General features: G+C 37.0%; 1 protein-coding gene across 4 annotated transcripts in view; it reads right to left on the reverse strand.

Annotated features, from left to right (window-relative positions):
• The window catches only part of OPA1 (OPA1 mitochondrial dynamin like GTPase), a 50,269-nt gene extending 30,519 nt beyond the window's left edge, over positions 1 to 19,750 (reverse strand). Inside the window, exons 1-15 of one of the 4 annotated variants that reach the window (XM_021536860.3) lie at positions 19,615 to 19,750; positions 16,356 to 16,674; positions 15,954 to 16,050; positions 14,590 to 14,697; positions 13,324 to 13,377; positions 12,425 to 12,492; positions 9,020 to 9,118; positions 4,944 to 4,997; positions 3,784 to 3,888; positions 2,790 to 2,876; positions 1,817 to 1,930; positions 1,414 to 1,494; positions 937 to 1,011; positions 534 to 605; positions 294 to 393 (exon numbers count right to left, since the gene is read on the reverse strand). In XM_021536860.3, the coding sequence (XP_021392535.1) occupies positions 294 to 393; positions 534 to 605; positions 937 to 1,011; positions 1,414 to 1,494; positions 1,817 to 1,930; positions 2,790 to 2,876; positions 3,784 to 3,888; positions 4,944 to 4,997; positions 9,020 to 9,118; positions 12,425 to 12,492; positions 13,324 to 13,377; positions 14,590 to 14,697; positions 15,954 to 16,050; positions 16,356 to 16,674; positions 19,615 to 19,643 (1,462 nt within the window). In that variant the 5' untranslated portion in view covers positions 19,644 to 19,750. The remainder of the gene's footprint in view (positions 1 to 293; positions 394 to 533; positions 606 to 936; positions 1,012 to 1,413; positions 1,495 to 1,816; positions 1,931 to 2,789; positions 2,877 to 3,783; positions 3,889 to 4,943; positions 4,998 to 9,019; positions 9,119 to 12,424; positions 12,493 to 13,323; positions 13,378 to 14,589; positions 14,698 to 15,953; positions 16,051 to 16,355; positions 16,675 to 19,614) is intronic. The other 3 variants (XM_021536862.3, XM_021536861.3, XM_021536863.3) reach the window with 3 other exon arrangements.
• Positions 19,751 to 22,874: the final 3,124 nt, after the last annotated feature.

A 22,874-nucleotide genomic window follows, 5' to 3' on the forward strand; every position in this document is an offset into this window, starting at 1 on the left:
TTCTGTGGAAAATTTGAATTTTATTAGCACCACAATTTCTCTTTAATGCTAAAAAAACTCTTAGCAAAAAGTTGCTTTTGCCACAAATTTTGCACAGATTGCCTTAATTTATAAACAGACATTTCACAGCATGCTCTTTTCTACATTACACAAATTATCACAAAAGGAAAAATACCATTAAAACATGTGGAATATATCTACCACCCTGCCATGCTACAAGTAGAACAGAGTTCAGAGTAGCATAAGAACCATGATTAAAAATATAAATTAATAATTTTTTAGACTGTTAGTACCTTGAATACAGAGGATGATGGCATTAGGATTCTGCATGTAGGCCTTGCTGATGCTAAAGATAGTTTCCTTTGTATCTGGAGCCATACCTGATGTAACAGTCTTGAATATGCATATGGAGATAAATATTTAAAGAAAAACAAAGAAAAAAAACATGTTAAAGAAACCCCAGCAGCTAATGTTCTCATCAGTAACACTACCTCATTTATGTGTGTTCATTTTTTAAATTATTGCATACTCACACTAATGACTCCAGGTAAATCAACCAGTACCATTCTCTGCAAACCAGGACCTTTCACACTTAAGGAGATGGTCTGTGAAATAAAACTGAAATTAGAAGTCTATACACCATCTACTTTGAATATAGTTACATAGGCAAACAGAATATATGAAACTATATGAACACATATTTACACACATTTTATTCAGCAACAACCTGTCATTTTATATAGGAAGTACAACTTTTAATGCAAGTATAAATGCAGTATTGTTGTATAAACTGATTTTAACAGTACATATACACTTTGTTTACTGCAAAATACAAAGTATATGCAGATTGGATTCATCACAGTCCCCCAGCTGAAGAATACTTCCAAAACATATACATATACAGATATTTACCATTAAATATTTGAAAAGTCTTACCTCAGTGCTAACAGTGCACCCTTCTTTCACACTATTTCTCATTCTGATTTCTATTTCATTTCTCAAAGCTGCAAGCTGTTACAAGAAAAGCAAAATAACAAACAAAAAACTCTTTATAACTATGATAGAAGAAAAATTACCTACACAGAAAAACACTTTTAGTTAGAGATTAAGATCTCGGTTTATAACTATTATGTCAAATGCATGTTTAGTAAGTCTGGTTAATGGGGAGGGCACTAAATAACAGATTACCTGCAGATCTCTTCGTGCTTCAAAAAGTGTCTTGGCAGAAGGAGCACTCAACATTTTATTCACTTCAGTGATGGCCAAAGAGATAATTTAATAACTAATACAATGCCTTGCCCACTAAACATCCTTCACTCTAATTAAACAGGGGCTTAGAGATCACAGAGACACAACATTATTCACAGAATTACTAGAAGTCTCATTAACTTCCAGTCACTTTATTATACTTACATCCTCCTCTTTGGTCAGATCAAACTCCCGGGAGCTGTCTTTGAACAAAGCCACATGGTGGGGACCTTCACTAAGGGTCACCTAAATGTTAAAATCTTTAATGAGAAGGTATAGCAAATCTAACACAGAGAAACATTGGAAGTACATGGCCCATGTACACTCTCCTCTGTAGAAACACAATTATATGTAATGCTGATTTAGCACAAAATTACTAAATGGTACTGCTGCTAATAAGACAGTACACACAGATCACATACAGACCTGCAGAGCTTCTGCCATTGGCTGAAACAACTGCCTTGCTCATAGGCCATTTTATAAACCTACATGCATGCTTCAACCAATGTCATAATCAGAGGGAGAACAATACAGCAAATGCTGATTCAGAGGTGAGGATGTTTCTTACCTTGACAGGGGAACGTGTCATCATCTCCCCAGACCCTCGAGGGAATATGCGGGCCTGGGCGATCATTTCTAACACGCTGGTTTTTCCTGCACTTTGGTCTCCAACCACCACCACCTTAAGTGAAAGTTTAAAAAGCCATTGGCTTTTGGAAGGATATTTTGGAAGTTTAGACAAAAGCTGACTAGGAAGACATACATCTGTATCAACACCAGCTGTATTCTGCTTGATAATAAATGCATTGGTTTACAGATGGAATCTTTGAAGAAGTACTACCTTGTAGTCAAGCAAAAAAAAAAACTGACTTGTGCAGTACAGTACAGTACAGCCCACAAAGCACCCTGCCAGGGTATCTAATGAAAAAAGAAAGGGAGGGCTTGTTGCTCTTGTGGCAGGCAGCTCTTCTTTTCTTGTAGAAAATCCTTTCAGCAGGCAAAACATGATTCATCTGGTAGATGCAGCTTCTGCCTGGAAATAACTGAATCCCGAGTTTCTTCATCTTGGTGGCTTCCTATAGAAGCTACCAATGCTACAGGTGGTTGTGAAAGCCTGGAAGCATTCCTGGCTCTCTCCTACACCAGTGAACAGGGTAACTCCTTCCCAAATTCCCCCCAACAGCAGCATGCTGTGGGGAGATGGATAGGGCACCTTACTTGCTCAGCTCCACTCACACACAGTGGGAACAAAAACCATTTTGCAAAGCTGAGGAGGATGGGGTGCAGACTGAAACCATTTAAAATAAAAAGCTGAGTACAGCAGCAGTAACTGAATCTAGACAGGGTTTATCCAAGAGCCAAAACAGGCTTAGACAGGTTAAATTGGTTATATTCAAAATTATCTTACTGCTTTTAAAATGAAGACATGTCTTAAGCAAAAAGGTGGAGTTACAAGAAAATAGCCTAGCATTAACTCTGGATTATTCTGGAATATAATACTGGTGTTTCAGTAAAAATCATTGCACTTGTTATCTACTTACTCGAGGTAGGTGATCTTGAGTGTTATAACTGGCATCATAATCAGACAGGATGTCAAGTACTTCAGAATACATATCAATCAATGACTTCTACAAAAAGAAGCACAGAGAGAAAACAGCCAAATAAGAGAACAAACATTTCAGACTACTTCTTCTGTAAATTGGTGTAAAACTGTTTTTACTTTCTCCTGATGGTCTGAAACCACAGCTATCTATACTGCAGCACAGATCTTTGTTCTATGAAATACAATACACAGTAAAGTCACTACTTGACTCCTATGGATGAAGGAGGAAAATGAGAGCTCCTATGTACAAAAGAGAACAACTGAGTGCAAACTTCGCAGCTTTCAAGTCAAGCTAAATTGAGTTTCTTCTATTAAAAATCTAGACTTAGTTTATGAACAATAAACATTAACAAGGATACAGAGTTATCAACCTTATTATGCACAAGTAAGATTCATCTTTCAGATCCCAGAGGAAAGAGTATGATCCATATTGGTTAACAAATGACACAGAGAAGCAGAAAACATATATTTTAAAAATGCTCAGGATGTTGGTAGACACAAACAAAAGCTGGTCTCACTGGATTTATACAGTCATTAAATTATGTTCCCTGACCCCATAATTTACTCCTACCAAACTCAATGAGACCCAATGCACAAAGGTATCAGACTGTGTGTGCAAAAAGAGTTGGAAGCAAGATTATCTGAAAATACAATGAAGCTACACGAAAAAAACAAGCCACATTTCCCAATCACTTAGGTAAGTTATTTAGTTAGACATGGTAATTCCTTTGTGGTTTTCAGTTGAAACCACTTCCAAAAGTTACATAGTTAAAAAATAAAGGATGTATAAAAGTCCTAATGACTCAAAAAATTAACACAGGTATCTTAAAACAAATGTTAGAAGTTTATCTATGAATTAACAAATGCAATTTAGAATAGCATAATGGAAAATATGATATAATTATATTTCAATGTGGTTTTGTAACGCATACCTTTAACTTCCTCTGATGAATTCCCTTGTCATCTCTTTGCAGTACCAATTTTCTCAATTCTTTGTTCTCCTTCTCTAATCGCTCAAGCATTCTTTGGTATTTGAGCTATAAAAAGTAGTACAAACATATTTGTGTAATTATGGACATAGGAGATTCATATGAGCAATGTTTTACCTATGAAAAACTTACAATCTTTCAGGCAGGTCTTTCAAAAATACAGAAACCTTCATGATCACTAGTTATTAAGAATACAAGGTCATCAAGAGAAGAGTGTTAGAATTACTTTTTATTTGCAATGCAACCCTTTTGCTTCAGAAGTTTTTATAAGACCACACTGTTCAAACCTCAGGACACAAATATCAATATTAAAGCATCTTAAGCATAATTTCCAAAGAAGCTACAAATATGGAACCAGACAGAAATCAGTGTCAGTGGGAACCAGCCATTCAATCAAAATGAAGCTTGAATGTAAATGTGCAAGTCTCATTTAGACCCTTTCTTCAGCATAAAACCTCAGATTGAGACAACTGTACCAGCTTAGCCCTATTTAGGAGATTTCAGTAGTACTCTGAAGAGTAAAGATGTGTATAGTTTTGATATCTACTCTGAAAATGTTTTTCTACAATGTGGAAAAGTATTTGGCCTGAGTGTACTTTAAAAAAACCAACAAATTTCAATAAGTTATTAAAAAAAGGCAAGTAATAAATGCACTCAAAATTAGCAAATATATAATGAGTTTAGGAAAGCCCTTATAAAACAATGTAGCTGAGCCAAGAGCCAATCAATTTAGAAGCCTGCAGACAAAAGATGAATTGTACCTTAATGTGAACAAGAAAACCAAAACATTAACAAATACAACTGATGTGCATCATCCCTGAAAAAATCTAGCTTACAAATAACTAGTTCTGTCTTGCTAATCAAGGCGAGATGAAAACTTGGTTGGAATGAGGTCTTGCATTCTGTAAGTCATTGTCAGAGAAGAACACACTAGACTGACCTTTGGTCTGTGCCAACAGAGGGGACTTTGCATTGATATGTTCAGAGATTGAAAAAAGCACTGCATTTTTACCAAATATACTTCAGGTTTGCTTTTGTCTAGTAAATCTGAGTCTGCTGCACATAAATCACTACTTAAGGCATCAATAACTCAGAAAAGTCACCTGAGTGCGTAGTAGCTCTTCCTGAAGTTGATCAATCTTCTCTTTGTCAGAAACCTACAAAAAAAATAATCATGGCTACCATCACTTGTTTAGTTTAAGCACTGTAAGTAACCAAATTAGAAACTGAAAGCTTCATTCCACCTAAGAAAAGTGACTAGACATGCGTTTTACAGCAAGTAAAATTCTTCAATTAGCATTTGAAATTTAAAGCTGATGGAAAGCCCCATCTGCAACAGGAGCTTTACATCAAAGAATTGTCTGAATTTCAGTACATGCAAATGTAAAAATTAACCCTTCAAGACTTAATACTGGGAAAGTGGGCTTAAGGAAAAGCAGCTTCATATGGTGCTGAGATTTCTGGCCACTGAACTAAATGTAGTTTTAGTGGTCAAACCTTCAGGATCTTGTATATCCTCTTTCTGAATTAACACCATCTTAAAGTGACAAAATCACTGAACGCCTGCTTGCTACAGAAAATACTTTCAGGTGAGTAGCCACTATTTATGAATATTCAATAACATGTTTGTTTGTCAGAATTACAAATGTGCTACACAACATCACATATTTTAGATAGGCAGGACAATCTTGAAGGGTTATTTCAAAATTATTTAAATTACATTAAAACTGGAAAAATTAGGATATTATAGTACAAGAGATTTTGAGATTCAAGGAATTAATGTAATAAGATCAAGCACTAAGAAACATTCTAAGCCAAATGTTCCTAAAATGTGTTCATCAAGATGCAGTAAACATCTTAAAAGATGTTTTAAACAATCCCCTTTTAATAACACAAAGACAAAAAGCATTAATGATGGAATACAGATTCTTATGATGTAAATATTTACAAACAATAAAATCTGATGACTGATGAAATATCCAATTTAGAAAAAAATGATCACCTAAACAATTACTGTGTCAATATTTAAATGATGTTCATGTGATAAAGTCCATGTAACATTTACAACTCAAGTTGGCTTCAAATGAGGAAGAGACTATTATCTAATATGCAGAGGACAGCTGTTATTTAGACATAAATTAATTCCATTACTAAAACTTTACAGCAGTTTCTACAGACTACAAGAATCTAATCCACAATTATTCATAGTGGTCAATACCATTTAGCTGTTAAGCCTCAAGAATTATGTCTAGACTTTACAGAAAGAAATCCAAGCTGACACTTCCATCTTATTGCCATTATTTTCTTTCATAAAGATCAAAGACAAAATGCTGTAAATTAATTTTTCATTGCTGTTAGTTCAGTGGTAGCAAAAGTACATCAGAAACAGGGTTAGTTGAACAGAGGCATGCAGCAACAAGCTGATATATGTAAATAAATATTTACATATACACACACCTCCAACAGCTCAGAGATATAAGGGGGAAAATAAAAACAGGAGGCAAAGAGAATTATGTGGAAAGCCAAAAGAAGCAAGAAAATTTAGGAAAGAAAAGGAAAACAAAGTGTTTCCATGTGCTGCAGACTTTCAAAGGAGGTAACATTTTCTTGCTCTCTGCTGTTCTCAAAGGATTTGTGGGGCCATGATGCACCTCTGAAGTGCTTCCCTACAGACACCTCCAACCATGGGCAGTGTCTGTGTGGGCTGATGCTTCTGTTCAACACAGAAAGCCAAAATATTGCACAGCCTCGCACTGCGAGATCTGAAGCAAAGAATTATCTAACACTAGATGATTAATTCTAACAAGGACTTTAGGTAAGTTATGTCAAAACCAACAAACAGCTCTAGAATGATGTCTTTGCCTCAGTGCTTGGTGCAGGTGTGATTTCAATGTTAGTACGTACAGTATTTTGTATACATGGTCCATAATATTGCTAGAAATTTTTAAGTTGCCAATAAAAGCTAAAGCTAATACATCAATTTGGAGTATTAACAGTCACATAAGACTGATTTCTATTCCCCCACAAACAAAAAAAATCAACTATTAAAGTATGTTTATATAGGCACATGGGTATTTGCTTAATCCAATTCAATATGGTTTGTAACTCAAGGTTACTCCCTCTTTCCCCATTGCCACCATAAAGAATCATAAGAAAAGAATACTGGAGACTTATTTTTAATCAAGGGCCCTTGCACACAGATATCTGTTCACTGCAAATAATTTTAAACTGATTATGTGCAGAACTACAACAATTTCCAATAATTTAAATGAAAATAAGAAGGCCTGGACAAAATGCATTCAAGCAGCCATGCACAGTGCAGTTGTAAACAATTTTACTGTTAAATACTTAACAGGCTGCCCCCCAAAAAAATCAAGAGAGGATTAAATTTTTGGTTTTAGTATCTTCTCCTGATTGTGAGATGGTTTGTACTGTTACTCAATTTACAACTGCAGTAGATTTAAACAGACTAAATAAATTAAAATGGAAAAATAAGCAAGTAAATTGGGCAACAAAACTTTCAAGAACAGAAATAAAAATATTATGTTTTCTTATAGACATGCAAGCAATCCAACTCAGTTAAAAAATAAAAAGGTTTAGTTTATGACGTCAGAAAGGCCTGCAATGACTTATTTCAATAACAGTCATAATTTGTTCTTCCAAAAGAGAATTTGGACCAATAATTGGCTTCTTTGACCCATATCTTCATATCAAGGTATTAAAGAAAATAGTTTACCATCTTTTTCAAATTAATTCAAATATAAAAGTGTGACAAACAAGACTCATTCTTTGTCTCAAGGCATGTATGCCAAACAGCACATTGAAAAAGTGAAAACTTTCTATGTGCAAAGGAAGGTAGACCTTCAATCCTCTGAAGACACAGAGTACCTGCCATGGAGGACAGGATAACATTTACAAAGACAGCCCTTGCAGTTTCCTCACAGCTTGGGAATTGTGGAATTAGTTGCAACAAAGTACTAAAAAAGTAGAATCTCAATCATAAACAATTGTAATATCAAGCTCATTTTTCTTCCTGAATGTGTTTATTAGGCTGATAAATTTTCATATATCAAATATTATGTTGTTTTTCTAGCAATTTTTACAAGTTCATACATTTTATTATTACTCCAACCTATTATTTCATACTCCAGCTCGCTCAAACTGTATATAATCTGACAAGGGAGCTTGGAACTCTAAACCATATAAAATAATATGGCAAGAAAATAAAACACTGAAGTACTACTACACTTTCAGAGAACACTGATTTTCCTCTGTTGATGGACTAAAAAGCATGACAATTACAGCTATGCAAATATGTCTAAAAGTTTAATTCATATTTAGTGCATTCCTCTTTCTGTGGGATTTATCTTCAGATGTAGAGAAGATCAAGTTCTGTATTCAGTGCTCAAATCCAAAGCTGCTGACAAATATGACTAATCAGAAAGCTTTTAAGGAGGCACAAAAGCAGCCAACACAAAGCAATGTGGTCAAGAATTACAGATTGCAACAGATCAGACAACTTAAATATCCTAATCTACGAGCGATTTCCAATCAGCCATATACTAATTAACAAAATGATCAGAGCTTAAATTAATTAAGTAAAGAGAAGTACAGACGTTCAACAAGTGCAACAATCCAGTAAAAATTCTGCTTTAAGATGGAAAACGGACAAGGGACTACCACTGATGAATACACAGTAGATACTGTTATTATCAGCAGTATTCAATTGACTGTGCAAAATTATTACCAAGGAGCTGCTGTCATTTTCAGATTGGCAACAGTATAAAGCAGGGGAGAGAAGAAGCTCCCAGAGATACATTCCCTGTAAATAACTACACTCTTACAAGACAGAGCTACCAGAAACAAGCAACAGTAAACAGGTTTAACATTAATTCATGTACTTTCCTTAAATGCATTTTTAATGTATGAACTTAAAATAACAGTTTTTATAAAGGCAGAGATAATACAATTTCAAAGCAACACAAAGTACCTCTTTTGCTTTTAACGTCATGCTTTAAATGCAACCTGGTTAAACTGAAACAGGACTACACATCTGTAGTGAAGTTGGCCAATTACTTGTGTCCACGATTTAATCAGTTAGATTTTTCTAGCTCAAATGCAGAAAGCTGAAGTATTGGATTAGAGTGAATGCAGAACATATCGTCCCTTAAGGCATCACCTTTCGCTTCTGCTGGGAAGAGAAGCCAGCGGCTCTGCGTGCTTCCTCTTCGTGCTGCTGGATTTGCTGTTGTAACAGAATGAGCTCCCCAAGCAGGCCCTGCCGTGAGTTTATAATAAAAAGGAGAGGAAAAATTTGGGGTGTAAGGAGAACAAAGTTAAACCAAAAGGCATAACAAGACAGATGAAAAACAGGTGTGAATGGGTCAGTTCAAATGCAAGTGAAATTTCATTAGCAAGATCTCTTGCTAGCTGGAGTGGATAGAGCCAGCAGAACCATGCATTTTGCTAATCCAGGTAGAAAAAAGCAACCAACATTTAACTACATCATACAGTTATAGTCAAATTTAACTAAGCATCTAAATATTTTAAAAATTCCATCTATATCTATCCCAGCTTTAAAATATTATCAAGCTGTTCAGTTCAGCTTTATCAGTAAAAGTTCTTCAGGGGTTTTTGCTTTGTTTTTATTCCTAGCAACATACATAAAAATTATTCTTGCCTGCTATTTAACTTTCTCAAACTAGCAGAAGAAAAAAGTTTCTTGAGCATAAAAAAAAGAAAAACCTCACTCTCCACTTTTGTAACACACTGCAATTTAAATTCATGCTGTCATAACCCTTCCTGATCACTCCAAAAATTCCTAACACTTGATGCTTATTCTTTCACTCATTCAGCATCTCCACAAAGCTTAGTTTTCTTCTCCCTCCACACCAAACAGTCCTACAATGGTGAGCTGTCTTTCAAAATTGGTTGAGAAATACTCTGCCAGCCTCTACTGGAAGTTTATGAACTGTTTATTTCAGAGAATGCAGAGAGGAATATTAATGAACTACTTAAATAAAGCTCTTCAAAAAAATATTATATCTTCTAATAAAATGTTCAGTGAAATTAAATGTTTCAAAAATGAACTTCAAGAATCAAAACAAGCTTTGAAACAGAACTTTGGCATAAGAATTCAAGACATCCATCATCAAGGTATACATTTGTTGCATGAAATACACACACAGGCATGTACACATAAAGGTAAACAACACGAGAATGGATAAATGGAGAGACACAATCAAATTACCAAATATAAACATTTGTTAAACAGTGATTTGTATAATTTGAAGCATAGAAAAATCTTGCATTTTACTGAACCACTTTCAGATTTAATAAATGCCTCTAATGCCAGACTAGCAAATGCACTAAAACTGAGCCAGGAACTCAGGCTAAAGATTTCATTCCTACACAGCAGCAAGGAGAGGAAGCCTCATGACTACATTTAGTATTAGAAGAACAATAATAATACATTGCAGACAAGGAAACCCTCAGTATGACCCAACACATTCCCTTTAAACACTATGCTACGGGTCCAAAAACACAAGAAAAAACACTGAACAGAATCTGCCATGAAGGCTTTTCAGCATTTAAATAGGAAATGTAACAGAAGTTTGAAGTCATCAAATGTAATTATTTAATTAGCAATTCCTTTCAAAGACATCTGGTACATGTGACTCCTATTCCACAATAAAGTATGACAAGAATGATTTTCAACTACAGTCACACCATTTAATAAAATATTCAAATAAAAAATTATGTCATTTAAAAGACTTCTCTGTAACATTATCTTCTTTGTATCTATCAATCAATAATCGCATTATTATTTCCTTTATATTTTAGTTTGTAATTCACTGTGTCAGATGAAAAAATAAACTAACATTAAAAAATAAGAACCTTAAATAGCACAGAACTATACACAACTGGTTTCTCACTCATTCTACTAGAAGCTTTTAGAGACCTGAGGATCACATCCTGTAACAATTCTTCAGAAAATTCCTCCAAACAGATCAATTTCTAGATTTATCAGTTACTAATCTCTTCACAATGAAACAAATAAAACCAGATCATCAGGCACATTTAATATCATATAGCACCCATACAATCACTTTATGAACCCACACAATCACAGTTCTTAAACTAGCATTGGTTGGCATAGAATGGTAAGCACTGAATGCAAAAAGGCCATCTTATAAATTGTCTTGAAAGTAACAATTTTGCCTGCCAACAAACTTGGTGATTATGCTCTGTTAGGTATTCTGTCTAAATATTCTGTCTAAACTGATCATATTAATCAGCAAATTAACAGTTTCTTATCAGATAAAATGATTAGACCAGACAAAAATTTTTCTTAATGATATTAATTTAAGCTGGTGAATTTTCCACACTACAGTCAAAGTTAAAATGCAGATATTACTGCATCCAAAACAGCCACAGGGTCATAACAAGTTTTAATGATATTACTAGTATTAAACAGAAGTGTCAGTTATTTCAATTATCAGAGACAATAAACTAAGATGGCCACTTTTTCACAAATCACCAGTAAGGTGTTCTTTGTTTTATACAGTGAAACCTGTGCTAAGCAATCACTCTGGAGAAAAATATAGACAGTTTACAGACAATGGGGAAATAAAAAGCTAGGTTAATTCTCATGTAAAAATCTGTCACTGTTCTCCAGGGGGGAAAATGGTTCTAGGATCTGAGCTTTGTACATGTTTCACTATGTCACCATGCAGAATTAATGTAGAATAAATGTATACATGCCTGCATATACAGAAAATATGTTTATGGAAAAGCCCCAGTTATTGTTCAGAAAGTTTCAGTTAAAAAAATAACTATATGATAACTTACAAATTCCATGATATATATTGTTTTCCTTCCATTTTTGTGAAACAATTTTTTAAAATAGCCACAAGAAAAATAAAAAGCCTTTAAAGAATGAGCAATATGACAACTTAGGAATTTAACAGAAATGTTCATGAAAACAAAAAAAAAACTTCACCTTCATGACTTCAAGGAAAAAAGTGCTAAAACTAAGTTCTCAAAATACAGTAATATTATTTTTTGGAACACAGTAACAAAAATATGATGCTTCATTTAAATAAAGCATAAAACAGACTACTTTAAGAAATGGAAATTCTTTAAGACAGAAATTCTTAAGTAAGAATAACAACTGTGAAAATGTCAACAGAAATGAGGTTGCAAGCAGAAAGGCTTAAAAATAAATATAAACACCTAAACCAACTTCAGTAACAAGTCATAAACTCAAGTGCCATGGGGACCATGCCCTGAAAAATTGCAAATGCACATACAACACCTAAAATCACATTCTTATTACGGACCAATTTTCTTAATAATGCCATAAACATTTTCATGTCTGCCTTATATTTCCTTACACCAAAATGTTTATTATCCCTGCAATACTTTTATACACAAAAAGCAGTAATGCATACTGAACTAATTTTCAACAATAAATTCTTTTCAAGCTGTTTCAAATGAACTTCTGCAATGGGCTACTGATGCACTTTCAAACAGTAAATACCTGTTTATAGAGACATTTTCAGGTTTGCAAGTGAGTAATTACCTTCTTGAACTGTTTGTCATTGTCATATCCCTGGTCAGTAGCCCGGAATGCTGTTTCTCCTGGAGAACCTACAACACAATTGCAGAAACTAATAATCAGATGCAAAAAGCACTTGAAAATTCTCAAACTACAGTTACTAGAAAATTAAAGCTTCAACCCCTATGAGTTAGTAATTCAATTATCTTTGAAGTTCCTATAAAAAAAATGATCTTAAATTGAAGAAAACCAGTTTAAAACTAATCTGAAAATTTTATTTCTAGTTTATGATTCAGATTAATTATATCACAAGGAAGCAGGGAGCTTCAGTTAGACTATTTGAAGTTCTCAAAATATTGTAGAATTAGTTTTTTGAGAAAGACAGAAGGATAATACAAAATCCGTTGATGTTACTGTAATGAGAAAAAAAATCTTTCCTATTGTAACGACAGGTTTTCAAAAGAAGCTTCTGTAAGTCTGAAATAAAAAGCATCTGCTAAGGACTGTGGCAGAGATATATCAACCATTCATCTCTTCATTCTCACAGGGGAGGACCTAGGCCAGGAAAAGGTTCTTCACCCAGAGGGTGGCTGGGCACTAGAACAGGCTCCCCAAGGAAGCACCAAGCCTGGCAGAGCTCAACAAGCTTTTGGACATCTGTCTCAGGCACATGATGGGACTTTTAGGATATCCTTGAAAAGCGCCAGGAGTTTGACTCAATTTTCCTCACGAGTCCCGTCCAACTCAGCATATTCTGTGATTCCATGAAGTATTTTTCAAATAGTTGGAAGGTATTTATAAATCCATATTAAGTTGCTGTAAATAGCTGTATTTATATTGATATTCACTCCTCTTAGTATATAGTGTTTTAAGAGTTTGCTGTAAAAAGCAGGTTAAGGGCAGGAAAAAGGGCTTTTACACACCTAACAACAGAAGTAGATCAGAAGCTCCTATGACTTCACTAACCAAATTGTAACCTGTGAAAAACCAGCAGAAGAGGGGAAATAAAAATTATAAACACAAAACAAAATGCAAAAAAAGATGAGGGATTCTTGTTTCATTTGGAGGACCACACAATCATAAATGGCCACTATGCCAGTGTGAGTATGATAATACGTAATAGGCAAGATCTCATTATCAGTCAATAACACAATTTTAAACTGTTAAAATTTTAAACAGTCAAAATACATAGGAGATTGTAATCTACTTGCCACTCTGCTGAACTTGGCCCCTACTTAGATTCTTGCTGTGTTTGTAAGATTAATAAATTAGTTCTGCTATTGACAGTATTTCAAAGAAACAAAAACATATTCTTACACACACTGGTATGAAAATATTTTCAAACACACTTAGAACAAGGATCTAACCCTTCTCAGAATCTTTCATGAGTACAGATTTATGAGGTTTGACAATTACTAAAGTATATAATACAAATAATCTTGCAGTTTATTATAAGAATGAATGAAGTTTTGAGCTGTGTTCATTACCAAGTCAGAAATGATGATCAAATCTAATTGTTCTCAATTTTAAAAAACCCAACGATAGAAATACCTCATTTAGTCTGCTAAAACCTAAAAACCATTAAGTCGGCTGCTGCCTGGATACACTGAATAGACAAACCATCCCCATGCCTTTTCTGAAGGATTCAGAATTTACCTGCTCCTTTGAAACACTGCCCCACCTAACCTAAATCTCCAAGCAAATTTTTTCCTGGGTGCATGACCAGATGGAAAATATCATTCAACCCAGAAGAATACCTTTGTTACAAATCTCCTATTTCACATGTTTGCAACATTAAGAATCTTCGCTCTTAATAATCCAACTCTTTTCTCCTGTAACAGCTGTGGTATTGTTACTGTCCAGTGACACTCTCACCAATTTCTAGCTGAACACCTCCAGCTTCTCTGACTCACTGAAGAGTTGAGCTTTCAAGTTAGTTTAGTGTTGTACAAGAATTCTAGTTTTCTATTCAATTTCACATTATAGTTCTCTGCACCTGCTACTAGAATTCTCACTTAAAAATACATTACACATACCTGTGTCCACAACTCTTTCAGAAAAGATATTCAATGCAAACACAAACACTTTCAGGATCTGCTTTGTTTTAGTGTCTAAGGACATACTTACACCCTCATCATCAAATAGGTTCAGCTTTTGAAATTAAAACTTAGCTGAAAATTTGTTCTCACCAGGAGAAAGAAATCCTTTCAGTGAAGTGAGGCTCTCTCCAATCTTGTCAAAGTCAGGCAGAAGTTTGGCAAGGTCATCTGCATCAGGGAGGGCTTTGAGAAGTTTTTCTAGGAAAACAGTGCAACAGTTAGTGAGTTGGGCTTTTTCCTATTATTTTTGTGGGAAAAAAAAGGCTTAGGCTATAAAACCTAGCAACTGTTTCAGGATATGGCTTTTAAAAATTTTTTTAAACAAGTATGAAGAAGTTTCTTTCCATGTGCACCTCCCCCCCATAACTGTTGGGAAAGACTATCAGATCTGAAAAACCACTTGCTTTTTTAGACTTTGAACCTCCTGATAAGTTCAGGCTGCCTCAGGTACTTTATAATTGCCGAAAACTCATTGCTGCATTTTACCATATTTCATTCATTATTCTTTTACATACTTTGTAGAGGATGTTTTAAAATTACATGAAACTCTAACTATGCTCATGTCTTTAATCTTTTTAAGAAAAGCTTCGTTTTCAATTTCATAAACAAGCCAATTTTGTGATCCTTAAAAGTAAAAAGCATTAGCTTTAAAGTACTATAAAAATCCAGTGTCCACTTGCAGTAAGAACAAGAAAAACTTGTATCAGTTTTCAATCTCTGCAAATATCTATGCAATTCTCACACATGGCATCAAGTCTGGAACTAAATATCTGTAAGGTCCCTCCCAATCCTAACCATTCTATGCAGTAAAATCTTCATAGAGATGATTTTTTTTTAAATAAGATCACCACATTTCTACCTGCATATAAAATATAAGTCAGTGCTTTATTTTCAGATTTCTGTCTTTCATCTAAAAATACACAAAAGCCTCTACTGCAACCTGAAGACTCAGGAAAGCAAGTGTCTAATTTTCAGTTTCTTTTCTTCTGTTATCTTCAAGATAATTTTGTGGATAGGCAGGTTCACTATTCTGCATTGTCAGCTGATATTTTGCCCACACATATTTTTTACTATCTATTTATATCTTCATTTGTAAGTTATGCATATAGAAAGTAAACACTTTCTGCATAATACTATCAAAACCTGTGTGAGTCCCCTTGATCAGACTGCAACTCTCCTTTTACTAAAGGGAACATATGGCTTTATGAAAGGACCAAGCACATTCTCAAATGAAAGGATGTATTAGGGAATATCCACATTAAACAGAGCTTAATTTCTTCTTACAAAAACACTGCTACAAGTGCTTTGGTGAAACACACATCAAACTCCAAAAATAAAAGTCCACTCAAATTACATCTGAAAAGCTACTCCTGGAGTGAGGCCCTGAGGACCTATACTCCTATGTTTAACACATGCCAGTCCTTAGACAGAGTAACATCATGGCTTTGTGATACCGAAGTCAACAAGTTCATCAAGCTCCCAAATGAAGTCAGGAACAATCCACTTATAATCCTCGAGATCTGGCATCATGTCCTTCCACTGCTCATATGTCTAACAGAGAAAGGAAAAAAATCATGGTAGACATCAAAAAAGAAATGTACATAGAGAAGTGTATGAGCAACTACTACCTACACATAAAACATACTAACCCACCATCTTTAGATATGAGTAGTACTTTGATCTTTTAAAATCTACACCCGTTTCCTAAACAATGTTTTCCATATTCACTCATCTTCATTATTATCAGTTAATCAAGCAATGGCATCCCCTATTTTTGTGACTATAACAAGAACATCTGTTCTGAAGTATGCAATAACAAAGACAAAATGCATAAAGTAGCTTCCAGAGATAAATACCTTCTTAGCTGTGTAGCCACCTCCTACTGCAGATCCTAAGATGAGATAGCGAACTTTGAGAAGCCTAGAGGCTAATCTGGCCAGCCAAAAGTTCCTGTGGGACTGGTATCCATGTGTTAGGTTTAAAAGTTTTGTTTTGTGAAGGGGAAGACGATTCAGAGAAGAGAACTGCTGAACGGATATCCTTAAAGGAGGTCTCTGGAACTTTGAACTTGGATAGTAGGGATGATGTATACTTCGGGAAACCAGATGCAGGTTTTGAAGTGGTGATTTTCTCTTTATTCCATAGCTGCTATTTGCTAGACTCCGGCAGATGACACTAAAAGAAAAAAATTAAACCTTTAACTGATTTCTTCAACACATCATTAACTCAAACACCTCTTCAGAAGCAATCCAAATTATATTTCAGCTGGTTACAGATAATCTTATTACATCACCTTGAATCCACATTTTCCAGCCACTACTGCTATGCTTATGAGGAATCTAAAAAGCTACAAACATTGTTAATGGATATAGTATTTCCAGTGATTACAGAGACAAAACCTTAACCACAAATTCTGAAGTCTGTTATTGATTACATTCACACTGCAATAAGGCAGTAAAGCAACATGTGTGGTAAAGCATTGTTTGGGCTAAGAGTCCACAGAAGACTTCCAACATAGAAGAAAACTTAACAGTTGGCCTGTCTTATTCTCTAAATGAACTTTTAGAGAACATTAAGTTAGTAGATGATTTCCAAACTCTAAAAAACCCATTCTACAGGAAAAAATTCTTTGTAGAATACATTTGTCCTATTTAGGCCAAGCATGTGCTTAATGACATCCTTCAGATCCTTTCACTTGCTATGGTTTTAGGATTACAAGACTGTGATTTTGTTTTGGGTCATGCATAGACAAGATTAGCTCTCGAGGTGGCTGCATCATGTGCATTGATTATTTCATGAAGGAATTCAGATTTAAGAGGGAAAAGTCTGGAAGATTTGACTCTGAAAGCAGAATTCAGCCATAAAAAGCACATGTTAAAACACAGGAACCTAATCAATCCTGCCTATGTTATGCAAACACATGACTGGAATAAAACCTGTGTACTTTTGATTACACTATCTGCACACTGCAACGGTTTGAGGTAATTATGTTAGTATAGGGAAAAGACAACTGCTCTAGAAAAAGTAATTTCTTCTGTAATTTTTTGGATGTACCATCATACCAGAATGGTTAATAATAAATCATTTAGTGAATACAACATGTGTGAAATTACAGGCTTGAAATTTTAAAAATTGAAATGAAACCTTGTCCTTTAATGCTTTTTTTCTGTGTTTTCAATATTATCAAGTGCATTTACTTCCAAATGGAACAAATAAAAAAAAGAAAGTGATTCATATCACTGAAATGGCAAATTACTAATCCCATAATCCTCAACCACTTAAAACGAACAGATTTTAACACAAAAAAGTGAACCATACTTAGTGAAAAATATTACAGCATTTTCTAATAACATGCTTTATGATCTATACAGTTATTTGCCTCAAGATTTTCAATGTACTAGAGACAACAGGCACATTCTTAATGTCCAAAGACGTGAAAGACTTTGTTATAAAAAGGACTTCTAATCCAGAAATTGAGCTTTTGGAAGATAAATTAAAAAGCAGAATTCAGACATTTTTCTCTCTTAAAGACCAATTTTGCCAAAATGATCGAAGTTTAGAAATTTGCTTTAGTGCAATGCAAAGCTCAGTAAAGGAACTCCAGGGACTGCTCTGCAAATCCTCGTTCCTAAGTCACTATGGCTGTGAGGGACCCCCTTTGCTGCTACACTAAACTATCTCGGTAAGGCTAGGCTTTGGCAATATGAATCTTAGAACCTAGAAAGAGATTAACAAGCAGGAACAGAACAATTCCTAAACCAGTAAAGCATTTCTCCTCTTGGACATGAAATTACAAAAGGCTCAGAAATTAGCTACAAATAGAACCAATACAAAAGTGTCTCCACACTTGAAATGTTTAATTTCCCAGTTTTGAAGCCAGATTTTTAAATCAGGGTGTGACAAGCCTGTATGAAGCATGCCATTCCCTGAGCTGTTCATTATTTTGTTTTGCAGTCATTACCATTTCATATATTTATTATTTTCAGCAGAGACCATGTGGTAGCACATACTACTGCAGTCACTCCTCATTATTCTTCTTCACCTGGCCTAAAAGCATTTTGTGTAATATTATTTAATTTTCTTCTCTGTGATTTTTCTTTTGGAACACATTGTGTTTTATAGCATTGTTTGTGTGTTTAAACTGAAGGGAAAATTGAATTCCATTAGTAGTCTGGCAAAACCTTAATTCACAACTTCCTTTTGAGTGTTATTGCATATTTCAAACTCAACTGCTTTACTTGCACATGCAAAACCTTGTGGTTTATTAAAACCCCCACTACTCCTCTATCACACCCAAACTTCCATTTTCTATTTCCTCCCTCCTCCTCCTGCTAAGTCTCCTGATAACCAAAAAACCACCTTGAGCTCTTCAATGAAAAGTACAGCCAGACTGAAAAGTATGGCAGAACAATGCTATTAAATGAAGCACTGAATGAGCTCCAAATTTCAAGTTTCTGCAAGGCTGGCTTTAACAATAAAACCATCCTTCCAGACACAAGTGGCTCTGCCTGATTCACAGGCCTGCAACCTGCAACACTGCACTGAGGTTATAACTGTCTTGCAGAACACAAAAAAGTGGCCCGCTAAGCCTGTGACTACAAAGCAAACGTAACCCAACAAACAGCACGGTGGCATTTTCTTTCTCACTCAGCACTAGACAACGCTTATTTTCCCACTGCTGCTCCCAAATACGAGCTGGAACTAGATGATCTTCACGTTCCCTTTCCAACCCACACCATTTCATGACTATGAAATTCTCCGAGGAACATCGTGCTATTATCCACCAGTCACTGCCACTGCGCCAGCCGGGAATGCCATAGTCGAACGGGTGGAAAACAAGCGGGACGCAAGGCAGATGCTGGGAGGGACAACGCCTGAACACCAAAGCGGCCTGAGCTCCCCAGAGCGAGAAAGCGGGAGAAGCAGCCCCCTCCTACATGCAGGGCCTCCCCCAGGTCCCAGGGGAGCTGGAAGGTGGGAAACTGCCCAGCCCGGAGCTGCCAGGTTGCCACCTGCAGCAGCCTCAGGCCCAGCCCTGCGCCGCTCACCGCCGCACCTCGCACCCAACCGGCTGTGCTGCTCCGCCTGCAGCCCGCCGGGGCCCGTCCCGCTTACCAAGCCGCCGCCGCCCGCGTCCGCCACATGGCGAGGGCCGGGAGGGAGCGGGAGCGGCCCGGGAGCCGCCGCAGCGACAGCCCCGAGGGCAAGGGCAGCGGCAGCGCTTCCGGCACCGCGGTCCGCGCGGCCCGCCCGCCGGAAACCGCGCACGCCGCGCGAGGGTTCCGGGCTCGGCTGCGGAGAAGCACGGAGGGTTTAGAGGGAGCACCGCGGGGGCTGGCGGGCCGGGAGTGCTGGAACGGTGCTGGGATCAGGGATCCCTCATACTTGGATCAGGGATCCCGCACACATAGAGCAGGGATCCCTCATACTTGGATCAGGGATCCCGCACACATAGAGCAGGGATCCCTCACACATAGAGCAGGGATCCCTCATACTTGGATCAGGGATCCCGCACACATAGAGCAGGGATCCCTCATACTTGGATCAGGGATCCCTCACGTGTGGGTCAGGGATCCCTCATACTTGGATCAGGGATCTCTCACACATAGAGCAGGGATCCCTTACACGTGGATCCAGGATCCCGCACACATAGATCAGGGATCCCTCACACATAAATCAGGGATCCCTCATACTTGGATCAGGGATCCCTCACACATAAATCAGGGATCCCTCACACTCCAATCATGGATCCCTCACACATGGATCAGGGATCCCTCACGCATGGGTCATGGATCCATCACACCTGGATCAGGGATCCCTCACGCATGGGTCATGGATCCATCACACCTGGATCAGGGATCCCTCATGCATGGATAATGGATCCCTCACACTTGGATCAGGGATCCCTCACTCATGGATCGTGGATCCATCACACTTGGATCATGGTTCCATCACGCTGGGGCTCTGGATCCTGTCCACATCCCCGTGATCGTCTCAGGGCCTCGCCCCTGTGCCCCGGCTCCTCTCAGCATCCCAGCCCGGATGGTGGTACCAGGGCTTCCCTGCTGTTACAGATAAAATTCTGATGAGCCCCCAGCTGTTGTTGTGCCTGAGAAGTGCATGACATGGGTGGCAGCGCTGCCTCGAAAGCTGGAAAACATGAGGCCAAGTGTTTCCCACTGGGCTTCTGTGAGTTGTTGGGGTTTTTTTCTGGCCACAGTGAAGCAGGAGGCAGAGGTGACACCAGAAGAGTTCCTCACCTCAGTCCATCTGCGCTCACACCTCTGGTTAGGTCAATTCTGAGCAGTGCATGCCACACCTGTCCCTAAAGACCACAGACATTGGAGTGTTCACCTGACAATGCCAGTGCTTGCTGACTTTAATAGGAAGTTTTCCTTTGTGCCTGATCTGAATCTTTCTTGCAACATGTCTACAGTGGACATGGATAATATTGCATTCTCCAGTTACATGTTCAAAGGCTGTTGCCATGACTCTTCTCAGTCTCCTTTTCCTTAGATAGAACAAGATTAAGCACCTCTACCATATTTTGTGACTCCTTTGTCATTCTTCTCTGTGCTCTCCTGTGGAATGTCACCCGTTGATTCACAGCTTCCTTTCTGTAATGTGGCCAGAACTGGGTGTCATATGCTGAGAAACAGAAAATGAGATTTGGGGTGCTTTAGAGGTCAGGTTTCTGTTTATACTGTGAGATTTTCCAAAGCAAAATAAATTGTATAAGGATGACATAATACATTAGTGTATTTTCAGGACTGGGATAAAAGTTGGGTTGAGGTAAGGCATGTGTTTTTGTCTCTTGCTTGCCTACTTTGTGACTATTTAATTATAAGTTTAAGGGACTATATTTTAAATCCTACATTGCTTTTATATTTTAGCTTGACCAGTTATTTTTGTAATTTATGTATGATTTTTTAAAGGCAAGTTTCAATTTAAAAATATGAATGATGACACTCCATAGGACATAATAACAAATAACTTTTTATGAATATATACTATGTAATTCTTACTCCAAACAGTAGAGAGCATCATACTCCTAAAGGTTCCAATTTGGGCTGCTTTTTCTCCAGGTGATGGTGAACATGCTTAAGAAAATTAACAAATGTCACTATTTTCTTGTCACACTATGGAAGTGATGAATGTTTTGCACCTTTAACCTGTTTTTTCTTTGTTTTCAGTTGTGAAGGTATAAATACTTCTACAAGGGTGTCCTCTAGGAGTGCAGAACACCTGTGAGCTGGAATAAAACTATGAATATTAAAAAGATTGTATGAGCCTTTATTCTTCCCTGGAGACGCTGCTTTTGGTGGGGGCTCTGCATCTCTCTTCTCTGTGCCAGAGCATCCAAGGACCCCTGCTGCACCCCAGTGTGCTACAGACACTAGTGTACTTACACACTAGAGCAAGGGTGGTGTTTGGGAAAGCAGCAAAAGCTGACCAGGCAGAAAAAGCATGTGTGACTGTCCTGTTTTTCACCCCTAGCACCTCCCAAAATAATGAGTCATTTCTCAAAATCATCAGCTTGCCTAAGAAAAGGCACCTTTGCAGTTCTTTAATGTCTGTTACAGCTTCTAGATAGCAATGCTCATTTCCCTGTGTAATCAGGTTTACCAGAAATGGAATTTAATATGTTCCTTTTTAGTTTTAGTTTATACTGTGACTCTCATATAATAATTTGAGTTCATTTTTCTTGGTCTCAGAAGAATAAAATGGCAAGATGAGAGGCTCAGAGCAAGTTGCAATGAGAGGAAGGAGAGGGTAGCACTGAAGTTGGGTCTGGAGAGAACCTTCTTCCCCCTTGATCTTGTGCAATAATTCACCCTTACACAGCTTGGTACAGATATATCCTTGTCAGGTCAGCCTCTGGTCTGGGCTCCTTTTCGGGGTGTGGTAGGTGTCAAGGCAGAACAACTTGCCTCCAGTGCTTATCACCAGCATTTTCAAACACATCTATCCCTGTACTGGGCATGGGTGCACATATTTTTGCATTAAGTGACTTAATTCCTTCATTTTCTCTTCTCTGTTTCCTGCATTTCTCCGTTTCAGTTTCTCTGAGCCTGCCCACTTGAGGATAGGCAGTGGTCTTTCCTGTCACTTGAGATATGGACTTGTACAAGTCCATGCCTTGTGGCAGCAAAATGCTGAGGAATAGGAACTAACTTGATACCTCTTGATCTGTTTCAGTCACCCTAGAAGTTTGTTTTAGTTTTCTTAACATACTTGCTGGAAGAACAAGTTTGCCTTTCCTGACCTCACTCCTAAAATATTTCTTGTGTAACTTCTTAAAAAGTAGCAAAGTACAAGGAAATGGTAGTGGAATGGAAAAGAATCACAAGACTGATCAGCAAATGCAAAAAAGA

The sequence above is a fragment of the Lonchura striata genome, chromosome 10 (assembly GCF_046129695.1).
Source record: "Lonchura striata isolate bLonStr1 chromosome 10, bLonStr1.mat, whole genome shotgun sequence".
In the NCBI taxonomy this organism is placed as follows: Eukaryota; Metazoa; Chordata; class Aves; order Passeriformes; family Estrildidae; genus Lonchura; species Lonchura striata.